At 40.4% G+C, this 23,093-nt stretch overlaps 3 protein-coding genes across 19 annotated transcripts in view; all 3 read left to right on the forward strand.

The window, feature by feature from the left end:
• The window catches only part of kif13a (kinesin family member 13A), a 47,378-nt gene extending 36,158 nt beyond the window's left edge, over nucleotides 1-11,220 (forward strand). For 4 of the 13 annotated variants that reach the window (XM_037784740.1, XM_037784748.1, XM_037784741.1 and 1 more), the window contains 14 exons: nucleotides 2,346-2,445; nucleotides 2,561-2,687; nucleotides 2,777-2,832; nucleotides 2,923-3,047; nucleotides 3,683-3,859; nucleotides 3,972-4,064; nucleotides 4,165-4,317; nucleotides 4,416-4,493; nucleotides 4,592-4,651; nucleotides 4,840-4,927; nucleotides 5,047-5,198; nucleotides 6,069-6,251; nucleotides 7,532-8,678; nucleotides 9,567-11,220. In XM_037784740.1, coding sequence (XP_037640668.1) covers nucleotides 2,346-2,445; nucleotides 2,561-2,687; nucleotides 2,777-2,832; nucleotides 2,923-3,047; nucleotides 3,683-3,859; nucleotides 3,972-4,064; nucleotides 4,165-4,317; nucleotides 4,416-4,493; nucleotides 4,592-4,651; nucleotides 4,840-4,927; nucleotides 5,047-5,198; nucleotides 6,069-6,251; nucleotides 7,532-8,678; nucleotides 9,567-9,700 — 2,673 coding nt within the window. In that variant the 3' untranslated portion in view covers nucleotides 9,701-11,220. The remainder of the gene's footprint in view (nucleotides 1-2,345; nucleotides 2,446-2,560; nucleotides 2,688-2,776; nucleotides 2,833-2,922; nucleotides 3,048-3,682; nucleotides 3,860-3,971; nucleotides 4,065-4,164; nucleotides 4,318-4,415; nucleotides 4,494-4,591; nucleotides 4,652-4,839; nucleotides 4,928-5,046; nucleotides 5,199-6,068; nucleotides 6,252-7,531; nucleotides 8,679-9,566) is intronic. The other 9 variants (XM_037784751.1, XM_037784752.1, XM_037784753.1 and 6 more) reach the window with 7 other exon arrangements.
• Nucleotides 11,221-13,614: 2,394 nt separating this feature from the next.
• On the forward strand, nucleotides 13,615-19,686 carry rbm24b (RNA binding motif protein 24b). 2 transcript variants are annotated; one of them, XM_037784443.1, is made up of 4 exons: nucleotides 13,615-13,974; nucleotides 14,867-15,038; nucleotides 15,263-15,317; nucleotides 18,088-19,686. In XM_037784443.1, exons 1-4 carry the CDS (start codon nucleotides 13,804-13,806, stop codon nucleotides 18,446-18,448), a joined length of 759 nt encoding a protein of 252 aa, XP_037640371.1. In that variant the 5' UTR covers nucleotides 13,615-13,803; the 3' UTR covers nucleotides 18,449-19,686. The 2 variants fall into 2 exon arrangements, with proteins under 2 accessions (XP_037640371.1, XP_037640372.1); XM_037784444.1 differs by having other exon boundaries at nucleotides 14,867-14,990.
• A 3,247-nt stretch (nucleotides 19,687-22,933) lies between these two features.
• grinab (glutamate receptor, ionotropic, N-methyl D-aspartate-associated protein 1b (glutamate binding)) overlaps nucleotides 22,934-23,093 on the forward strand; it is a 6,969-nt gene continuing 6,809 nt past the window's right edge. For all 4 annotated transcript variants that reach the window (XM_037784437.1, XM_037784440.1, XM_037784438.1 and 1 more), the window contains exon 1: nucleotides 22,934-23,093. The gene's annotated coding sequence lies outside the window, so the exon portion shown is untranslated.

A 23,093-nucleotide genomic window follows, 5' to 3' on the forward strand; every position in this document is an offset into this window, starting at 1 on the left:
TGGTGGAAGTGTGCTGACGTCAGAGGCGTAATGAGGTTGGCTTTGAGGTCTGTTGGTTACTGTGTGGACATTGTGGTTCCCTCTCAGAGTGATCTGCTGTAAATCCAGGTAGGACTTTGGGTGGCTGTGGCTGCATGTGAGGAAGGACATGTTGGTGTGTGCATGTGTGTGTGTTTGAATGCATGTGTGAGTTGCAAAGGGGTTAAAAGGAGGTTTCGTGCGTGCGTGTTTTGCGAATTTGACCATAATCGTTTTTCAGCAAAAAATGCCCCTTGGGACCTTGGAACTTAAATTAGCTTTCACTTGGCTAGGCTAGTCGGTATATTAAGGAGCAGTTGATACTCAAATCAGCCCTGTGCACCCTCAGGCCCTGATCAGACACACCGCACTACCTTTTTGTTGCCTGATAAGACCTTGGATGTATAAAGAGAACAGAGCATTTTTTTGCAGTTTGCTGCGTCTTTTTTTTTAATGGTTGCTAGGCAGCCACAGAATGAATCCTAATGTTACCCCTGTTTTTTTTTTCTGTAGGCCTATCATTTAATAATATAATCGTTATTGATAACTGTATCATTCCTACTAAAGTCTGCAATGGCGCTAGCTTGACAAATTCTATGATGCAATTCCTACCTGTGACCACTGGAGGGCATTAAAACTCCTAGTTTTAAATAAACAGGTCATGTTAGCAACATGCCATTTTTATTAAAAATATTGGAAATACAAAAGAAAACACTATTGCGATGTTGTGCTTCTTTTCCTTTATTTGTACAAAATAATCCCTAAAAAATACTCTGTATAACATTAAATAATGACACTAAATATCATATTTTTGTCATGTTATTATTGATTATGGCCAATCATTGTCATGACTATACACTGTCCTCCCGCGGTGACCACAAGCAACTACGCCTCTGTATGTTGTGTGAGTGTGAGTATGCTATAATGTCTGTATTGATGCTACTTTTGCTGATTTATCAGTTCCTTGCTGTCACCACTGGAGGGCAGCAAACACTTGTGATTTTAAATACACAGATAAACATCTCCGAGCATCAACATAGAGGTAGACTCAGGAACTGATAATGCTTTAAAAAAAAAATACATTATTCAGGTTAAACAACTGGTAAATAAAAATGGCCTGTTGCTAACTTGAGCTGTATATTTAAAATAACTAGTTTTAATTCCCTCCAGTGGTCACAGGTAGGAACTGCATCATATATTTTTGTCAAACTAGCGCCATTGCAGATTTTAGTAGGAATAATACAGTAATCAATACTGATTATATTCTTGAAAGGTATCAATAAGACATTTATCTTTTAACCATTATCAGTTCCTGAGTCTACCTATGTTGACGCTAGGAGATGTTGATCTGTATATTTAAAATCAGGAGTGTTTGCTGCCCTCCAGTGGTGACAGCAAGGAACTGTGAAATTATTCAAAGTGGCGTCAATGCAGATATTAGAACATACTCACACCAGTATATCGTTTCAAAATAAAACTTTCAACATACACAGAGGCGTAGTTGCTCGTGGTCACCATGGGAGGACAGTGTATAGTCATGACAATGATTAGCCAAAAACAATAATAACATGACAAATACACATTATGTAGTGTAATTATTAAATGTTATACAGAGTATTTTTTATGGATTATTTTGTACACATAAAGGAAAAGAAGCACAACATCCCAATAGTGTTTTCCTTTGAATTACCGTATTGTGTTGACAAGAAGATGCAAGAATTAACAATAAGTCACTGCTTTTAAATCAAAGGTAAAAGGCAAAACAAAATGTTCGCCGGTTGTACAAAGCAAAGAGATGACATGTGCGTTTAAAATCACATCAAGTGTTCACTGCCCTCCTGTGGTCACTTTGAGGAACTGCAATATTACATTTGTAAAGTTAGCATCAAGGCAGCTATGTTACAGTCGGGGAGGTACTTGAATATTACCAGTAGAAAATTAGCTGATTATTATTAGTAAAAAATTAGTAATAGTACTAAAGTAATGAAAACAATTTCACCAAAATCTCAAGTACCACACTAATTTGCCTCCTGCTGTTTTCTATGATAACTACAGTTGGTAAACTATTTTATCGTTCTGTTTATCCAGCAAAAGTCACCACAATGACAAAAAACGCTAATGACGCCTGCAATGCAAAAGTTGTGCGCAAAACGCTTCACTCTCATTTAAAATCTAGCACAAAAAGCCTCCCCAGGCTGCTAAAACAAGCTCTGTCTGACTCTGATCATGGCCTGACCTTGCCCTGTTAACAATACACTGCTCCCTGCAGCAGATCCTCTGCCTCACTGAGCCAGCTGGCACTGATTCTGGTCTCTGCCTGTTTGCAGGAGGAAGATCTCAACTGTGTTCGAGAGCGCTGGTCAGAGGCTCTGATCAAACGTCGGGAGTACCTTGATGAACAAATCAAGAAAATCATCAACAAACAGGGTGAGTGTTACAGCTACCACATGCTGAATCACCTGAAGCGTGGCTGCTGTGTGTTGTCTGTATTTTTAGTGTTTTTAATCCTTGATGAAACCACTCTCCTCATTTCTGCATCCAGAGAAGTCAGAGGAGGATATTGAGCGTGAGGCTCGGCTGGTGGAGCAGTGGGTCGGCCTGACTGAAGAGAGAAACGCAGTGCTGGTACCTGCACCTGGTAGTGGCATCCCTGGAGCTCCTGCAGACTGGTAAAAACACACTTCCATACACATGTCAGACTCACTTCATTTGCAGCCCTTTGTTTTTTTCACCATTAATCAGATTCAACTCCTTGTAGGTCCCCACCTGCAGGAGTGGAAGCTCACATCCCTGTACTCTTCCTGGATTTAAATGGTAAAAGCAGACACATCCTTTATATCAACTGATATTTCATATCCGGCTATATCCGGCTGTACAAACGCTAACTGTCTTTCATACCACCAGCGGATAATCTGACAGTAAATGAGCAGCTGACCGGCCCACACGCTGCCGGCGTCAACTCTATCCTGCCCAAGGAGCATGGAAGCCAGTTCTTCTATCTGCCCATCATCAGGCACAGTGATGAGGAGGTAAGGGTTTCATTTTACTGCCCTCCTGTGGCCGCAAAGGGAACTCTGGGAAGCATACTCGAGTACAAATGCAGCTGTAGTTCCAGAGGTTTGCCTTATAAAGCTGATAAAGCTAAAGTATTAGCGTTTCAATTGCTTCTTCATCTACTAGTTATATGTTGCGTATTTTTATAAAAATGCTTGTCATGTTTTGACATAAGTGGTTTCACAAAGGCTCTTTGTAGAATTTTGCTGATTTTACTACTTTAATTGTTGCTAGAGGTTATTTTTCCTCCGATAATCACACACAGACAAGATGGCAACGTATTTATTTCCTACAATTATGTGCATAATTGAGCAATTGCACAGTTATGTAATTGCACAGCATCATGCAGTCATCTTAATTTCTTATTTTTGTCTTTGATGTTTGATGCAGCGCTAACCATATAGTAATCACCACCCTCTTTACTGAGCTTAAGTGTCATGAGATGGTGATTTTTTCTGCTCATTAGCCAACTACTAAAAACCCACAGCCCACCTACATGACTGTGATGTAATGTATCTGTGTGTGCAGTCACAGCCGACTGGCACAGATTCTCTCTCTGTTGACGATTGTGGAGCTACATTAATAAAACACAACTCCTCCAATTCACCAGGTGTCGGCAGTGTGCTCCTGGGACTCATCCATCCATGATTCTGTGCACCTCAACCGCATCACGTCTCCTAACGAACGCATTTACCTGATCATCAAAGCCACGGTGCAGCTCAGCCACCCGGCCTCCATGGAGCTGGTGCTCCGCAAGAGGATCGCTGTCAACATCTACAACAAGCAGGTCACTACAAGAGGGAACAGATTTAATCAGAAGGGGGTCAGCCCCCAGCAGAGGTGGGTGTTTGTAGCGATGGATTGTGTTTTGATGATCGACATAGTTTTGTTTCCTACAGAGTTTCACTCAGAGTCTCAAGAGAAGAATGTCCTTAAAGAACGCGCTTTATTCCTGTGGTGTGACTTATGAGATCGTTTCCAACGTACCAAAGGTACAACTTCTTCATTTTACCTCTGCGTCTAACAATGGCTGCTTTCCGGATGTGTGAAAAATAACCAGCTTGGTGTTCGGTTCTTCTCTTTCGGTTCCAGGCCTCAGAGGAGCCGGAGGAAAGGGAAACCTTGGCCCTCATGGCTGCTCGCGGGGACAGCGAGGAGACTCAGGATGGAGAAACTTACATAGAGAAGTACACAAGGGGAGTTCTGGAAGTGGAGAACATCCTCAGTCTGGAGAGGCTACGACAGGTATTTTACACAATAGTATGATGACACACTGGAACACAAACAATCTGATTGGTTGACATCTAAAGATGCACCTGTCTTCTTGTTTCTTCCCCCTGAAGGCTGTGACAGTGAAGGAAGCACTCACTACCAAGGGGAGACACCTAAGAAGGAGTATCAGCACACCAAATGTACAGCATGTAATGGATTCATCACTCGCTGCACTGCTCACAGAAACTATATGGAAATAATTGTTATCAGATAATATGACACTATTGACATCTTTCTTTCTCTCCAGTCTTCATGTAGTAAAACAGACCTGACTGGGTGTGAGGATGAAGACTGTAAGGTAAATCAGGTGTGCCTTAAAAACATGTTAATCACGAAACTCTGATGTTTAACTTGACTCGGCTGCACACTTTTTAAGGAATTTCTCCCTCCCTTACACTAGGGGTCCTGAGCTTGTAGACGCTTAAAAGTCTTTCAGCTGCAACTTCATTTTAACCTCTCAATATTTTCCAATAAAACTTGTGTATTATTGTCTAGGACCACTGTGATCACGTGGACAGCACCAACTGCAATCCCCTGGAGGGCTCGGGTTGTACCACACCCATCAAATGCAAGGAGAATCCAGGTAAACTGCAGAAAATGTGCAGCAGCTGCATGTGTGTCCTGACTTCTTTTTCTGTGGAAATCATTGTTTTGTGTTGCTACATTATAACTGGGTTACCACTGAATGTTGTTGCCACACAGGTGTGGTTCCAGAGAGCCCTACGTTCTTCAACTCCAGCCCCTTCAAAGTCCTCTCCCCTCAGCCACCCAAGTTCCTCAAGTCCCTTCTGCCTGTCAAAGAGGAGAACAAGGCGAAGAAAGTCCTGGAGGCCCGGCCGCTGCTGGGACAAGAGGTGAGGAGGATTAATTCACTCTTTCTCTAGAGGGGAGTATTCATGTCTTTGTTTTTGCCATCTTTCTCCCGCATATTCTTGTTATTTCAAACCCCATTTTTACATTATATCATGTCACTCATCATATCAAATTACATTTTCACAACATGGTAAACTTATTGACTACTAATTGTCCAAAAGCTGCCTGATGATTTTTGTGAAAATGGCTTTGCTGTTGCTGTGACTGCTCGATGTTAATGGCACCATCCTCTGTTGTTGATGTCACTGTGTTGAAATGAAAGAGCATGACTCACAGGAGCGTGACTTCAGCTCGGGAGAGCCACAACACTAAATTAGACAGAGCTATGCTATAAAGTCTCATGTCTGACTTTGTTTGTGATGATTGGATTCTGATACGTTTGTGGCTGTTCCAACCATTTAAACTAACTTTGCGTATGTGTTCTCAACCGTGCTTGAAGTGGACTAAAAGAGGCGTAAAGGTACAAATCAGGCCATGTCAGGGATGCTGTGGTTGGGAGGTAGAGGTCTCTAGCTAGCGGTAAAATGGTTCAGTAAGCAGCAGGATTAGAGTGTACATAAATAGCTGCAGTCTGGATAAAAGGGTCTTTTATATGATATTAAAAGATAGCAAGAGCTTAGATGTTTGCTACGGGCTATAATAGTGTGTGGATATGAGACAACGAGGGTCAAGAGACTACAAACACAAGAAGTGGTGGTGCAGTAAAAAGTACAGTTACTCACACTTAGGACACTTCAAGCACTGTGTTTTTGTGAATATCAAACTGCATGGCACTAACTGTGTAACTGGCCTGCCCAGCTCCATGCATGCTGTGTGTGTGTATGTGAAGTGTTGTTCTGACCCATCCGCAGAGCATGCGCTCATGTGTGGACAGCCCTGCACTGCTCCCCCCTCCCTGCCCCTGGCGCCGGCCCAGGGCAGGCAGCGAGGGCCACTGCAAGCCTTCCACCTCCACCTCCACCTCCACCCACACCTCCACCACCACCACCACTCCCACCAGCAGACAGCTCAGCCACACACTGCCACACACTGCTGTAAGTGCTACACACCCAAGCACACACAGCTCTGAGGGTTACTGTAAGAGTTTCACACACATACAGTACACCCCCCCTGACGTACTGACGTGACACACGGTCACACTCCTGTAAGTATAGCACTTAGACACGTACACACTGCCACACTTTGCTTTAAGGCAGTGGTTCCGAACCTTTTTCCTTAAGGGGACCCCTTTTCTATCATATAGTAAACTGACGACCCCTGACTAAGTGACATATTTTATGGATATTTCATATTATATTCAACAATAACAGTACAGAACAACTGATAAACTGTACAATTAACCCAAATAGTGAACGAAATAACTGCAGGAAGTTTGTGTAAAACGAGCGATTTGGATGAATTTTGAGCAGATGATTTCCAGTGAATATTGCATCAGAAATGAGTTTTTCTGTTATTATTTGGAGCTTTTAATACAATTCTTTGTCTGTATTATGTTTTTTTATATATTTTAACAATCATACTTACTTAATAGGCTTCTGTTTTGACAAATTCAGTTTTTTCTTCTCCCTGACGCTTGGCCATTGCTCTTTTAGCTCTTCGGTTGTTTTAACTGCGTACACATTTTTAGGATTATATCTTAAATAATAATCCAAACTCATGTAGTGTTACTTTTTGATTGTAGTTTTGTGTAGTACTGAACACAAGATGAATCCTGCTCCAGAGAAAGGAAAACAATGTTTTTTTGCAAAATAGAAAAAGAGACAAATTAACTTTTGTTCTTCACCAATGACGACATTGTCCTAAGTATGTTAATATTTAGGTTTCAAAAAAGTGTTATCAAGATAATATTGTACAAATCAGTACGATCTGAGATAGCCCTAATAATCATTATATTTAATATGCCTAATTTACTCTGTAATTTTGGAGCACCCATATTTTGTACTTCCCTCACAATATGATTACTTCTCTCAACTCTAACATCACCAGTGCCGTGAGACTAGTAAGTTTATGTTTTGAATTTGTGGCAGTGGCTCCTGCCATGTTTCACTGTTAACAGTGGCTCAACAAGCATGTGTGAACTGACACGCAGCTATACAGCAGCAAACACCTTAAAGCAAAGTTAAGAAAACAAAGAAAATGTGCTACATTAATCATACACTATGTTCATGTTCCATTATCACATTTTACTCCATTTTTCATTGTCCTCATTCACTTTAAAAATAAAGTCTATATAGGTTAATACTTCATACATGCTATAGCTGACATCATGTCTGGTGGGGTGTGTCTTTTGTCCTGCTACTGTTGTTTTGAATAGCAGGACTCTGAGGACGAGGAGACGGATGTGGACATGACCCTGAATCTGGATCGGGGCCCTCAGGACCACAGCAGCTTCCAGCCTTACATCCCAGAGGACTTTGCAAACTTTGAGATCTACAACGCAACTCTGGAGAACCAGGAGGGGTTTCTATCCTCCCGGTCTGACTTGAAGGGAAGCCGGTGTGGAGGTGGGAGCGGAGACAAAGGGGTGCCTCGAAGCCCCACAGCCAGCAGCTGCACTAGTGGCTACTTTTCACACAGTGCCTCCAATGCTACGCTGTCTGACATGCCTTTCAGCAGCAGTGAGAGCTCTGACCACCTTAGCTGCACCTCCAGAGAACCCCATGACCCTCTTGGAAGCCCTGCTGGAAGAGGCTGCACCCAAACCAAAAGTGTCCCTGCAGGGAGTGACACCCAGCAGCCTCCGCTCTCAGCGGGTGGGGTTCAGGACCCTGCCCCCTCGCCTGTCAGTATCCCTAATTGCAGAGACAAGCACAACTGTGTTATCAATGCCAGCCAGGAGTTCAGTGACTTTAAAGGAGCTGATGACAGTATTGGAGACAGTGATTTGGCACATTTTACAGAGGGATGGGAGCAGGAGAGTTTGGAAAAAGAAACATGTGACACTGGCAATCAACACGCCTCTGATGTCTCTGGTATTATCAACACATGTGTTCCTGGAGACTCCTCAACCGCTACATGCAAATGTCCAAATAATACAGACTCTGTTAGTGTAGCTGTGTCCTGCCCTAACACAACTGTAGTTTGCACTTCAGCCAGAGCCCCAGTATCTGTACCTGACAAAGTCCCAGCTCCATCTCCAGCATCACCATCCCCAGTCACACCTTTATCTACAGCCCCATCCCCTGCCCAGACTCCGCGAGCAGGAGGGGAACCTCCAATGGAGGAGCCGGCCCAAGGAGATCTGCCCCACGGGAGTCCCTGTCCCAGCCCAAACCCCAGCAGCGCAGAGCCCTCGGGAGATTCCAGCGGAGACGAGAGCACACCTGCAGCACAGCTTCCTGACTGGATGGCTCCAGGAGAGCAAGTGTGGGTGGGGAAGAGGAGAGGAACGGTCCACTATGTCGGAGGGGTGGAGTTTGCTAAGGGGATCTGGATTGGTGTGAAGCTTGACATGGCAGTGGGTGAGTCCCTTTAAAACATTTTGCAAAACAACCCCTTTCTGTTACAAATACATATATATATATATATTATGGGTAGGGCTGTCAAAGTTAATGTGATAATAACGCATTAACGCAACTTGTGATTTTTAGGTGTCATGTCATACTAGCTAAATTCTGGCGAGGAAAAGCTGTCATGTCCATTTTCAAAGGAGTCCCTTGACCTCTGACCTCAAGATATGTAAATGAAAATGGGTTCTATGGGTACCCATGAGTCTCCTCTTTACAAACAGGCCCACTTTATGATATTCACATGCAGTTTTGATCAAGTCATAGTCAAGTCAGCACACTGTTGTTGCCTGTTGGGCTTGAGTTTGTCATGTTATGATTTGAGCATATTTTTATGCTAAATGCAGTACCTGTGAGGGTTTCTGGACAATATGTGTCATTGTTTTGTGTTGTTAATTGATTTCCAATAATATTGGAACAATTTTAGCTTTACATATGTTGAGGTCATTTAGAAATAGTGTTGTCATCATATAGTTTGTCCACCAGAGAGCACTTTTTAACATTCCACTTAGAAAATATCTTGGTCAAAGTTATCTAATAACTACATTTTAGGGATCCTCGTAAAAAAAAAAAAAACATCTATGTGTTATGTGTCTATGTGAAAAAAGAACAAATATCAACCAAGATATTATCAGACTACTTTAACCCTCAAATATGCTGTAGATGTCAATACCAGCATGACCAGCTTAACCCAAAATGGGGCAAGTCCAGTCTTGCTCAGGCTCTACTGTTTAATATAGATAGCAAGTGGCAAATGGTCCAAATGTGACATAGTATGAAGGCTTGTGGCTACAAATGATCCACAATTATTCTACATATCTGTTATGATTGATCTTTCTGTAGGTAAGCACAACGGGACTGTCCAGGGCAGGGTGTACTTCCGCTGCCCCCCAGGTCACGGTGTATTTGTGAAGCCATCTCGTCTCACTAGAGGACCGCCCTCCATGGACACAGAACCCCAGACTCTGATCAGATAGGACCCAAAGAAGGACCAACTTTTCTGAGGAAAGACAGGGACCCGAGGGTGGTCCTCAGATCCAGTGCCTATTGGTGAACCGCAGACTCTCCTTGTGATGGAGATGCTGATATATTCCGTGGGTGTGTCTGCTTTTCTAAAGCATATCTGACCTGTGCATTTAATGAAGGTATATCCTAATTACTGTTCACTGAAAATTCACTATGCACATATCTGAGTTTTCTATACGGGGATATTTTTGATAGGGAACTTCACTTTTAACTGGGAGTCCATATGGAAATATTACCCACATACATTTTCTTACATTGGTTCCCGAACATTATATATGATATTTTTGTAAGACAATGAATCCTCCCTGAGGCTCATAGTGGAGTAATCTGGGATTTGAAGATTAAGAATGTACTACTGTTAGTAAACATTGATATTTACATCAATAAGATCTGTCAGGGGTAACCAAAGAACTACGGTTCCATATCTGCTGTTATAAGTAATATGTTATTTTTCTAATGTGCGTATGTGGATTCAAACACTATATATATATATATGTATATATATATACATATATATCAATGTGTCCAAGTAAAGCTTAGTGCCATATCTCTAGGAGTAATGCCACATACCCTGAACAGAGGACAAATCTGCTAAACCTGAGTTGCTCTCAGTGTTTGACTGCAGTTATATCATGTTAAATTATCCTGTTGAAGTACTGTAACACTGTGGAGGAAATAATCCCCATCCAGCATGAGACTGTTGCTGTTTGAACGCTTGCACTGGAAAGGATTCTTGGAGAGTTCGCCGACCGTCTTCCATATTGGACTGATGAGATATTTTCTAACTGAAGTGACTGAGAAACCGTGTGTCATCACTTTAATCCGGGGAACAAAGCAGCTGGGCCTGGATGTACTGATGCCTTAAACGCCCTGTTTCCATAAAGGCAGGCACATAAACCCCCGACTACTCAATGAACTCCATACCAAGTTCATTGAGTTTTAAACTAACTGTATGGACCTGAAACCTGTGTATGTATATCATGACGCCCAGAGGCATTCAAAATGCCACGCAGCCTCGCTGACTGACCGAATACCTTTTTAACTGATTGTCCATCTGCATTTTATATGTTAACTGACTGATATATAACACTACACGTTAAAAGGTACTCAATAACGCTTTTTTTTCACATTGGATGAATGGGTGATGGACGGTTACAGAAGATGACGCAAAAGTAGTTTAGTTATGAAGAAGAGCTGTCCTATGAACTTATATTTTTATGGAAGTGGTGAACTGTGGAACTGAACTAGAAATGGTTGTATAATCCAAGCTGTAATTTGAAGTAAATGAAACAAACCCAAGACCTTACTTTAAAGAAGAGAACAAAGCTGCTCTCCCTCATAAGGAGTTGTAAATAGAAATGTATTTGAACATAGTATTTACACTATTATAATGTACAGAATTGTATTTATAATGTATCGCAAACTGTTTTAATTGGTACAAAATGTTCTAGAATAGAACATTTACAATCAGCGCGCTGTGTCGACTCTTCATTTGGCTCATTCAAGCTCACCGTGTTTACATATTTTACTAAGTTCTTGTAGTTTTTTTGTTTCCAGTACACATCTAATTACTCTTAATCGAAATGCAATAACATTTTAGTTTTTTTTTTTACATGCTATTTATATTCAAATCTACTCTATTCTTACATTTCTTGTTCTGAGGTTGAATTCTTATGTCCTTTCAAAGTTTGGTGTGATAGCGCAAGAGCACAGCATGCAGTTGTTTTATTTTTTCAGCTCTTGTCCTTTCTTGTGATGCAATGTATCCAAGAAAATCCAGAAAATACCCTGTGCCCTAATGGGACCTTTATAATTTGTCCATATCTAAAGTGTCCTGAAAGAGAGAATAGATCTGCAGTGGATTTTGCGGTTACGGAAATTCGATCATTTGCTTGGACATTCTCAAAAAAATTATTTTGTATATGTAGCCAAAAATATCCTTCCTTAAATTATGTTATTATAACAGCTTGCGTTTATAACCAAATGTGCAAAAGTCAGCACTGTACACAACATACACTTTCCTTGTGGATACCTCTTAGATTAGACGTCATCAGTGATGTGTGCTCCACTTTCTGGCTTCTCAATGTGGGGCAAAAATGTAACTGGCAGATTTATGGTCACTTGAAACGAACCCCATCTGTGACTGAGGTAAAGGTAAACAACACCAACATGTAAACATGTTGTCTGCTATGAATGATGCAGGTACCTGTAGACCAATCATAGACCTGCACCTAAATTGAAAGCCTGTTATTGTTTCTATAAGTAGTGCCAATCAAACACTGCCAAAATTCATGGTCCTTCCAAGCTGTCTCATAATTAGGCCAGTGGTGCCAAAGTCGTCACATTTGAGTTAACTTAATTATAGCACCCCCATGGGGTCAACTGGTGTATTTTTTCAAAACTTGTGCTATATAGCAAAAATGAATATTCATGAGTCAGCGCTGGGTGGACACAACTTGATCCATATCAATATCTAGGCTACAGATACTGCTGTAAATATGCAATGCGTTGATTAATTAATGGGCAGCTGGGAGTTTGTTATGATTGTTTTTATGAGGTTTGTAAATCAACCCTGAAATCAAACAGTTTTAAGAAAAAATAGACTATAAAACAATATTAGCCAGTAGCTATACTGGCTAATATTGAGGACAATGAGGTTCTGTCCTTGGTATTATTTTCTGAGAATTTGTAGCTTTTATTAACCTGGAGAGAGTTACATAGAAAACGAACACATGATGAGTATTTTAAAGGCTGATTCAAGTATTTTTAGATTATATTTGACCACATTTAGGCCAAAAACATAAATAAGGATTCAGTATTTCCCACTAGAATCTTATTCCTGGCAGTGTGGGGGCTCTGAAACAGTATTAGACCTTTTAAGGAGTTGAGGAATAAAATTTAATTATTAAAAGTTAAAGGGACTGTTTGTAACTTTTTACACGTATAAATCTACCGGGTAGGGATCCCATGCGCGCTCGCGTGTGGCTACGCTGTTCAGACTGCTCCTCTGCCTGCCTTCACTCACACAGCGCGCGCGTTCCCGCTGTCTCGCTCCACCTCTAGACGTGTATGCATGCACACTCCACACTGTAGAAGAGTCCAACAGTGGTTTCCCGTGTCTTGTGAAGTGATGGGGCTCCACAGCGAGCTATAGTTATCGTCTCCCTGTGGGCGCAGTCGGGAGACAATAACGTTTCTCTTCCGGGGCTGAAGCAGGAAAAGCCAACACTAGGATCAGCAGTGATTCAGGGAGAGACCTTCATCTGGTCAGCTAACATTACTGCCAAGCAGGTGAAATAAAGAGTGATATTGTGGTTTTAGCTGACGTGTGTCACCTCACTGTTTTGAGCGATGCTCGTTCATGTCTATGTTGAGTGAGCACAAGCGCTGACTGAACGGCCACAGGTGTCGCTGTTAACAAGCATTTCTGAAAGTTACAAACAGTCCCTTTAAAGGTTGAAAAACTTTATTTTTGGCACCTGGTAAAAATTGTCAAGGGGGTAAGGAGGCTTGCACTGTGGGGGCTTATTATTTTATGTTGACTGCATGAGTTTCCACTGTGGGGAGGACACTGAATATACAAAAAAAAAAAAGTGCACACTATATCTGACAAAATGCCTTCACAATCCACCTAGTCTCAAGGCCTAAAAGTCTTTCTCAACTTGCCTTGACCAACACATCTCTTTCTCTATGATGGTGACCAACTTTATTAGTCACATTGTGGAGTTTGTTCTATACTTATTTTGCAGTGTGTGTCCTTGCTCCTGTTTTAGCAGCTGTGCAGCCAGTAGGCAGCCAGAGCACAGAGGGGTGGTGGTGGTCTGGATCTGGGTGGAGTTAAGTATCTGTGTCACACACACTGACAACTGGGAACCTCCAGCACTAACAGGTGTCCTCCTCCTCCTCCTCCTCCTCCTCCTCCTGCAGACCCACAGTCACATCTCCTCGTCGCAGACTCTCTCCCTCAACTCATCTGAACGCTGCTCTTCTTTTACTTTATCTTGACATCACTATACTTCTTCCAGGAAAATCGCATTTTACGCACAGCTTCCAAATGATGCACTCGGCACAGAAAGACACCACGTTCACCAAGATCTTTGTGGGAGGTCTTCCTTATCACACAACCGACTCAAGTCTCAGGAAATACTTCGAAGTGTTTGGAGACATCGAGGAGGCTGTTGTCATCACCGATCGGCAGACGGGCAAATCCAGAGGCTATGGATTTGTAAGTATAACAACCTGTTGCTTGCTCTGAGTTGCCATTTTTCCTTTTAAAGTTGCTTGCACACGTGTGTCAATTGATCCAGTATGGACACCTGTAGGCTGAAACTGTTTCCTGTTGTGTGTGTGTGTGTGACAGCCTGTTAGAAATAGGTCAGCTCTTGAGTCATTCTATAATTAGGGGTAAATTTCATGTCAATCAAAAAGTGAAGAAATCTGTTTTCTTTTTTGATAAATAATTTAGTTGCTACCATAATATACCCCCTAAATGTGCTAAATTCATAAATTGCCAAGCTTATAAGCTCTAATGACTTTTTAAAATATTTTAATGAAAATATTATTTCATTATTTCGTCAACTGTGTTACAGACAAATGTTGTGTCATATAAAACATGAACAAGGTACTACACATTTGATAACACATGTTGTTTGAAAATTTGAATCTATTCACCAGAGGGTTTTAAGGTTGTCTGGGTAACTGATTTGAAAATATGAATTTTGAGCTTCATAATGAACATTGTATGGGATGCTATCAGGAAGGATGAATATTTTTTCAACATAAATCCACATTACACTGAATTTAGAGTTATTCACCATCCTTATGTAAGCCTTCCCTCTCTAAAGATGTCCCCCATCTTTTTTGTGACAGTTTAGCCAACATTTAAAAGATTTATGACACAAAAACCACACGTAACACAGTTGACAGACAAAGTAACACAGTTGACGGGATTAACACAGTAAGATTACTGTAGCAGAACCCTTTTAGTTAAATATGACCTGACTACTATAAGATGGACCTTAAAAACAAATAATCCATTAGGTGCCACATTGTGATCATGAACTGTACAGTAAGAAATCTCCATAAGGTTAAATGGAAAATGTGCTGTTGTCCTCCAGGTGACCATGGCAGACCGGGCCTCTGCTGACCGAGCCTGCAAGGACCCCAACCCCATAATAGATGGCAGGAAAGCCAATGTGAACCTGGCCTACCTGGGGGCCAAGCCCAGGGTCATACAGCCAGGTGAGGGACTGGACTACAGCTTTCTTTCCCAACTCCAAGATAATCAAGGTGGCAACACAAAGACAGCAGCCCAATTGCCTTTTACACACACACACATACAGGAACTGTGAAGTAATCTATGTGGATGATGCAAATTTACTGTAGATTGACCTGCACTTTATTTTTTTCTCTTGGAAATGTTAAGCAATCAACACTATCTTCACAATCATAATAATAGAAAAGTGTCAGTGCTTGAAACATATAACTTTAACAGGTGTCTGTTTTCATTCTAGGATTTGCATTTGGCATGCCTCAGATCCATCCAGCGTTCATCCAAAGACCTTACGGGTACGTTAAGCTGCAGAAATTACATTTCTTTCACAAAATCTGTCTGTTTTAAATGAAGGAAAATCTTGCTATTTTCTTTTATGATCTTATATAATGTGTTTTTTTTTATTGTTGTAAAAGTGTAATTTATCATTGCCTCCACCTGTTAAATCCTTGAATGAGGACATGTGAGTGTGAGTCTGCTTGGTGTTGACTGTAAAGGAAGTGAACATTTGTCCCCAGCCACTGCAGGACTTGACTTCATGTTGTCTATCTCTCTCTGATCTGACAGGGTCGGTAACGGTTAAAATAGCTGATGAAGGGACATGATGATTTGAGGAATAGCTGAGTCTGCATTGGGCAGAGCGCTAAAGTGTTACCTGTATACTCTGACATACACAAACGAACTGAAATGGTGACTAGATGCATGGAAGTCTTCTGTTTTTTTTTTTCTTCCCAGTTTTCCATAGTACATAGATTGGTGTGTGCCTTGTTTTCAGTATGATGTGGTGTTCAGCTTAACTGTGTGCTTATTTCCACTTGCAGTGGGGGAGGTGGGGGGTGCAGGAGGTTTTTTTGTGCACACTTTGTGAGTTTTGTTAGGGAGTTGTAACTCTGCAACGGGGTGTTGATTATTTTCCCTTTTTAATAATTGATTTGTGCTTTAGCCTGTGGTTTATCAGTTTCTCGTTAACATTACGTTGATCGCGTTTTGTTGTCAAAAGGGGGCTGATGATCACTCACAGTGTGTTAATTTCAAAATCGATCCCCCCGCAACAAAACAAACACTGGCTTGCATGTGGGAGTTCTTTTTCTGTTTCCTTACCCATGATGCTGTGGTTTTATTTTTTCATTAACCCATTGCTTTCATCTGTAGCTTACATCTACAGGTACTTAAAAAGTATACTTTTTCTTTTGTATTTTTCTCATCACTCCAGCAGTTGTCATTTAACAATCAAATTCAAATGTGCAGGGGGTAATGAAAACAAATTGTGTTATCACCACAGGAAAGCACAGAAGAATATGTTTAATTGCCCCCATATTGTTATTTTATTAGCAAAGTTCATGAAGTAAGTTGATTGAAAATGTCAAAACTTCAAGTTAAAGTTGGATCACTGTCTGTATATAACAAATTGTAGATGTTAACTACCTATAGATGTGATTATGGATTCATTATTTAGCTTTGAAATAAACTCAAGTGTTCACTGCACTATCGGTTGGAGACAGAGATCTTAGTCGGCCTCTTAGGCAGCAGCTGTTGGCTACAGTGATCTCCACAGCCTCTCAAATTCAGATGGAAAATAGGAGTCACTCAGCAGCGCTGTTAATAATGTATGGCACAGACAGGGCCGCTCGGCCGCGGACAACAGGTGGGCCGAGCCATGTGCCCGTGAAGCCTTTTGGTTATGTGCTGGGGATTACCCATGTGTCCTGGTCGTTTACAAAGCACCTTTATTTAGCTCTAGACGTGCACGACCACAAAATGTTCCTCCCATCTCTTTCAATAGAGATGGCTTAAGTCAGCTGTGCCCTTTTAGCGCCTGAGCTGTTGATATTAAAACAAGGTCATGTCCCAACGAAAGGACACCAGTATGTTTTAATTCCTGTCTTGCCAAGTTGGAAATCATACATGTAATTACATTTCTCACGTTTAATACAAGAAATGTAATATTTTTTTCTGTGCAACCATAGAACAACACAGTTTGTTTAAAGCAGTGGATTTAGCACCCCATTTTGTAACAAGGGCACTGCTTTTTGATCAGCCAGAACACTTCCAGTCTGATAATGATAAAGAAGTAAATTCAGGCAAGTCACTGAGACAGTAAGCAGCGTAGGCGGTTGACGAGTGCCCTGCCATGTGTTACTGAAGGAGAAGATCAGCTTGTCCTTTGGAGATGACAAGGGGAGCAAAAATAGCATGCTTCCAGCCTCCCTTGTCAGTCAAGTTGGCGTGTGTGTGTGTGTTTGTGTGGGGGTGTATGTCTGTAAGAGGGGGATGGTGCGTTTTCACACCTGCTCCTCAATATATTTACAGAGGGTGACTTTAACACAAGTTTAAATGGGGGCCATATTTACCCAGATACCCAGGCTTGTATTTATCTGTTTATATCCTGCCTGGTCTATATACAGAATATTGCTCATCTATCAGAGAGCTCCTGTCTAATCTACTCTGACACCATTTTCCCCTTTAAAATAGTCTAATTCATTTATTTTTAAATAAACACAACAGGGCCTCTGCAGAATATAGCACAATCAGGTTCCCACTACTGTATGGTTAAATCAGCAGCTACATTGCAATTTATTACATTTTAAAGAAACCAAAAGCCTCTTTTTTTGCCCTATTTGTTTGTGTTTAAGGGCCTATTAACATGTGTGGGCATGCCTGTATGTGTGGTGTTGGTGTGACCGTTTGTGGACAGAATAATGTCCACTTCTCTTCCTGATATGTTGTGGTGTTGTGCGATACGCTCGCATTTTGTCACATACCGTTTTCAGTGAAACACTGGGTGCAGAGCTGGGCTGTGTCTTCTTTTAATGCCTTACTGTGTTTCAGATTCAAGTGCTTTTTGAAATTAAAAGCTGCGCTTGTGTTTCTTTGTGGTTTTGCTGCTTTCTTAACTTTTCATTTCTAGGTAGGGGTTTTTCAGTTGTTAATGAATGGATTTGCTGTGTTCTGAGGACTGGATTGACGTTTTTGAGGCGCCTGCTTTTCAGTTTTCCAGAATTTAGTTTCAGCATTGGAAGACTGGCTGTGGCTCTGTTTGACCCTGTGTGTCTTTGTGTCCTACAGAGTCCCTGCTCACTACGTCTACCCTCAGGCCTTTGTCCAACCCAGCATGATGATCCCTCATGTACAACCTTCTGCTGCTACAGCAACAGCTGCTGCTGCTGCCACTTCCCCATACCTTGACTATACTGGTGCAGCGTATGCACAGTACTCTGCGGCTGCCACCGCTGCCGCCGCCGCTGCTGCATATGAGCAGTATCCGTACGCGGCCTCACCAGCACCAACAAGCTACATGACTGCTGCAGGGTATGGATACGCTGTCCAGCAGCCACTCGCCACTGCTGCCACCCCAGGAGCTGCCGCTGCTGCTGCCGCCTTCAGCCAGTATCAACCTCAGCAGCTCCAGACAGATCGCATGCAGTAAAACCATGAAAACTACCTTTGAGGAGGAAAGCAGGGGAGGTCACCTCCTCCCATGAAGAGAGCGAAGTAATGAGGGAGAAAACCATAGGGGCTGAATGATGGTTGTCACACCCAGGTTTTAACTTAGCAGTCTACCAAAGAGCCTGAAGAAAATCACCAAAAATGTGGAGAGAAATGAGGAATTACTGTATGTTTTACAAGTGAGATCAGTATTTTGTCGCCATTGAATATATATGAATATTTAATATTTATTCAACAGGAAAATATTTAATGTTAATTGAAGTAGATTCACTGAACCTCATGTCAACCATTGCTGAATTTTGTAAATATATTGCAGTGGAATTTGTATAAAATTTCCAAGTGCATTAACGTCTTATGATCAGGTTTCTTCCCCATTTCTCTGAAAACAAACCAAAACACTTGCATACATATGAGAACAGTATGTTACGTCATCATGCAGTTTTCAGTATTTCATAGTTTTGGACCAATATTTTGTTTGGTAAAGCTATGCAGACTATTGATCTAGAAGATAGGATTGTTTTTTCATAACTGTTTGCAGTGAGATAGATTAGTCACCGTCAACTAGTTCCCTTTAAAATGTTTTTTTTCTTGATGAAGACAAAATGCTGAAGTGAAAGCTGAAGCTGGTAAAAGCACTCACTTTTCTTCCCTTTAAATTGCACCTCAAGTAAACTCAGCATAAGGGAAGAAACATTGTTGAATGTGAATCTTTCATTTTGAAAAAATGTTTCATAATGTGCCTTTTTAAATTATGCTATTTATGTATTTATTATGGAGCCTTAAAGTAATAAACCCTTTATTTTGTGTTCATGCGTTAGTATGAAGCCTACTATAGAACATGTCCACATGTGCTGCTACGTAATGATCAAGAGCATGTGATGGATGTTTAAACTTGGCTTAACAAAGCAATAACACTGTGTATAAAGAACAAAAGATGAGTGGAAAGGTAGCAATAAGTCCAACGCTTTTTCTGTTTTCTGTAGATTTAATGTTGTTGTCTCAAATAGATTCTTAATTAATGTCGCTTTTTATACTTGACCACTTTGATAAAGGACAGCGTGAGAACTGTTAACTTTTTCAAGTTTTTACATTTGATGTCATTAGACATTAAATGTTTTCTAATGCAAGGACATCACTGTTTCACCTTGCATTTTGTAATGCATGACTCAAAATAATGCAAATATTTAATATGTGAAATAAAAGGAAATTTACCTTCAACTTTTTTATTCTTCTGTGTTCTGTGTAATGTTGGTTTTGCTATAGCCCTTTTGATGAAATCATGTCACGGGATGGTCTCAGTTGGCAATAAAGAATACAAAACAGATAATAGGCCAATTTAATGTTCAGTTAGTGTGCTCTCTGCGTGCAATTGGACGGCATAAGAGTTGTCATGAGTCCCACTACAATAGGAACCATAGCTATTATTTAATCTGTTTGACTTTTATTAACATCTCTCAGCAAGAAATAGTCTGTAACTAATTTCAAGATAGAAACCACGCTAGAAACCTAAGTGGCAACATATGCAACTCGAAGACCTGTGTCATTAATAATGGATTACACATTTTTAGGTAATTGATCTACACTTGAAACACTGCTGCAGAGTTTGAGGCTTGCCTCTGTTTACATTTTAAATCAACTTAGATTTTGCATAACATGATCTGGCCTGCTGTGACTCCAAAATAGTAAGTAAGTGAAGTCCCTCTTCCCACATTACACAACATTTAGTTGAAAGAAGCTGTTTGTCAGATTCCCTCATGCTGAAATGAAATAAATCGATATCTTGGCTCTTCTGTGGCTGAACAGCTGAAATGCACACTACTCTGGGACCGTTTGAGATCACACAGTCCATTCCCTGTTTTGTTCACCTGTTTACAATCCTTCACTAGTCCAACTGCTTATGTTTCAATACAGCTGTTAAGGAACTTGTGATGTGACCTGTGGTACGACAGAGGAGCAGGCAGGCAGCTGCAGGGTCTGGTGTCTATATCCAGACGGTTTAGTCCAATGAAATAAATGCTGTTATCTGATGCTCCATGGCTGCCCTCTCAGGTTATTTCACCAGAGCTGTGGCCTCCTGACATCTGCTGGTTTATGCCGGGCGCTCCTTATTGCCAAGCACTATAGGCATATGCAGCTGAGCAGTGGGGGAAGAAGTTTTCACAACTGTTACTTACATAAAAGTAGTAGGGATTTTTTCAGTCCCGATAGCGATACCTGGGCTTTGGGTATCGGCCGATACTGATCCGATACCGATCTGATACCGATCCGATACCAGTGTTTAATTAATAAGTTGTATCCCTCAATGTGTGGAAGTGACTGGGATCATTCTTTTATGTGTAAGGCAACACCAGGCTTGACTTAAACATTGCTTTCCTAACTTTGTAAAACAAAATGTAACAAATAAATACATAGATACAAATTTATTGAATTGTTATTTATTATTAAGATAATAAATTGTACACCCGCAACTTGGCTCAATTAAAATTACAGTATGTAATGTATATTGTGTATGAACATGGAATTGAATTTAATAGATCGGCCCCATCTTCACCAAAATCCGATCCAGCTATTTGAGTCAGTATCGGCCCGATATCCGATCCAGTATCGGTATCGGTGCATCTCTAAAAAGTAGCAATACCACTGTGTAGAAATACTCTGTCAAGTAAAAGCCCTGCATTTAGCAAGCATTTTAGTTCAGTAAAAGTACAAAAGTATTTGCAAAATATACTTTTAGTACCAACATATTTAAATAATCATTATGCAGAATGACTCATTTTCATATAATACAGTATATGTTATGGGATTATAATTATTGATGCATTCATGTGTAAGTAACACTTTAGTACAGTACAGTACAGTAATTTATCTAGGCCTGCTGTAGCTATAGCTACTGTTGAGTAGCTTAAACATCAGGAATTATAATTGATTATATGTTGTATATATTTGTAAATCATATGAATCTGCAAAATAATCAGTAACTAAGCTGTCATATAAATGTACTGGAGTATTTAGTTTATTTGTTTATTTATTTTGCTAAATTTAAGACTATACAACATAAAAAAATAAATGAATAATATACAGTGCAGGAAGAGGCAAAAAACCCACTGGGCTTATCTGAAGCCTCCACCTAGAGACAAGATTAATATAAAGAAATAATATGACTACATAATAGTGATAACAAACAATTAGGACAATATATATATATAATAACAACAATAACAATACAGTAAATATATAAAAAAGACAAGTGTGTGTGTGTGTGTGTGTGTGTGTGTGTCGCGTGGAAGTCTATGGTTAGTGTTTGTGAGGAGGATATTGATTTAAATATCTATGAAGATTTAGGGGGCAATCGTAACCAAACAACATTGTGAGTGGGAAAAAATAAAAAACATAAAAACAGATACATGGACAACATGGGGAAAAGCAATTACAAAACAATTAAATGACCCTTTAAGCGACTTTTGAAACCTTTGACAGATGAACAGTTTATTGATAGATGTGAAAAGCTGCTCCATAACTTGGACCCCTAAATCTTATCGAAAATTGACCTCTACCAGTGAGGAATTTAGGAGGATGAAGATCTATAGACTGACGGGTTGAGTAAGAATGGACCTGAGAATTTGTTTTAAAATAGGTCTTGAACTGCTCAGGAATATTCCCACCAGAAAGTATCTTATAAATAAAAACACATATTTGAGAAATATTGATATCATAAATAGTAAGAATCTGGAGTTTCTGAAATAGAGGAGCAGAGGAGGCAAGGCAAGGCAAGGCAGCTTTATTTGTATAGCACATTTCAGCAACAGGGCAATTCAAAGTGCTTTACATAAACATTTAAGAACATTGTGACAAAAGGCAAAAGAACATTAAGATATAAACAGTTATAAAAACATTAAAGATTAGAAAATAAAAACAAGCTAAAAATAAAAGCTAGGATAGAAGCTAAAATAGAATATAACACACAAGATGTGTGACTCTGATTTATTTTCCTCTCAAATGTATAGAGCATCATAAATTTGCATAATATGGAAATACTCATAGCACCTCAAAATTGTACTCAAGTACAGTAATTTAGAAAAATGTACTTCTTTACTTTCCATCACTGTATATAAAAATCATTATCCTCCCACAACTCTTCACTTATGTTTACAAATAATGGATTTTTCCGCTCTTCACTCAGTTTTAATGACGCATTTAGATCAGACTTTATCTAAACATCCATCAGGTCACAGACAATAGTTTCATGCTGCGTTCATGCATAACAGAATCATCGTAATTTAAAGATCCCAACTTGTAAAAAGCGTTCGCGTCAACATCCAAATCGTAAAAACGACTGGGAAAAGAAAGAAAATTGAAAGAGAAATTGTTGTATTAATACGGAAAATGAAAAACATTTATTACGTCAACTAAAAAGTAAGAGACTCTCCTTGCTGTTGAGTATGTCCCCATCTCTCCCAGTCATCCAGAACGCACCATTGCGCATCCTGGGGGCGGAGAGGAAGCAGCGGTTTACTGGCAGTCAGGAGGACAGAAAACACGTCCGAGTGGGACAGAAACCTGCAGAAAATACACCAATATCTCCTGGAGTAGGCCCAGCTGGGATTGAAACGTTGATTTCGGGCAAT

This window comes from Sebastes umbrosus, chromosome 11 (genome assembly GCF_015220745.1).
Source record: "Sebastes umbrosus isolate fSebUmb1 chromosome 11, fSebUmb1.pri, whole genome shotgun sequence".
Classification (NCBI taxonomy): Eukaryota; Metazoa; Chordata; class Actinopteri; order Perciformes; family Sebastidae; genus Sebastes; species Sebastes umbrosus.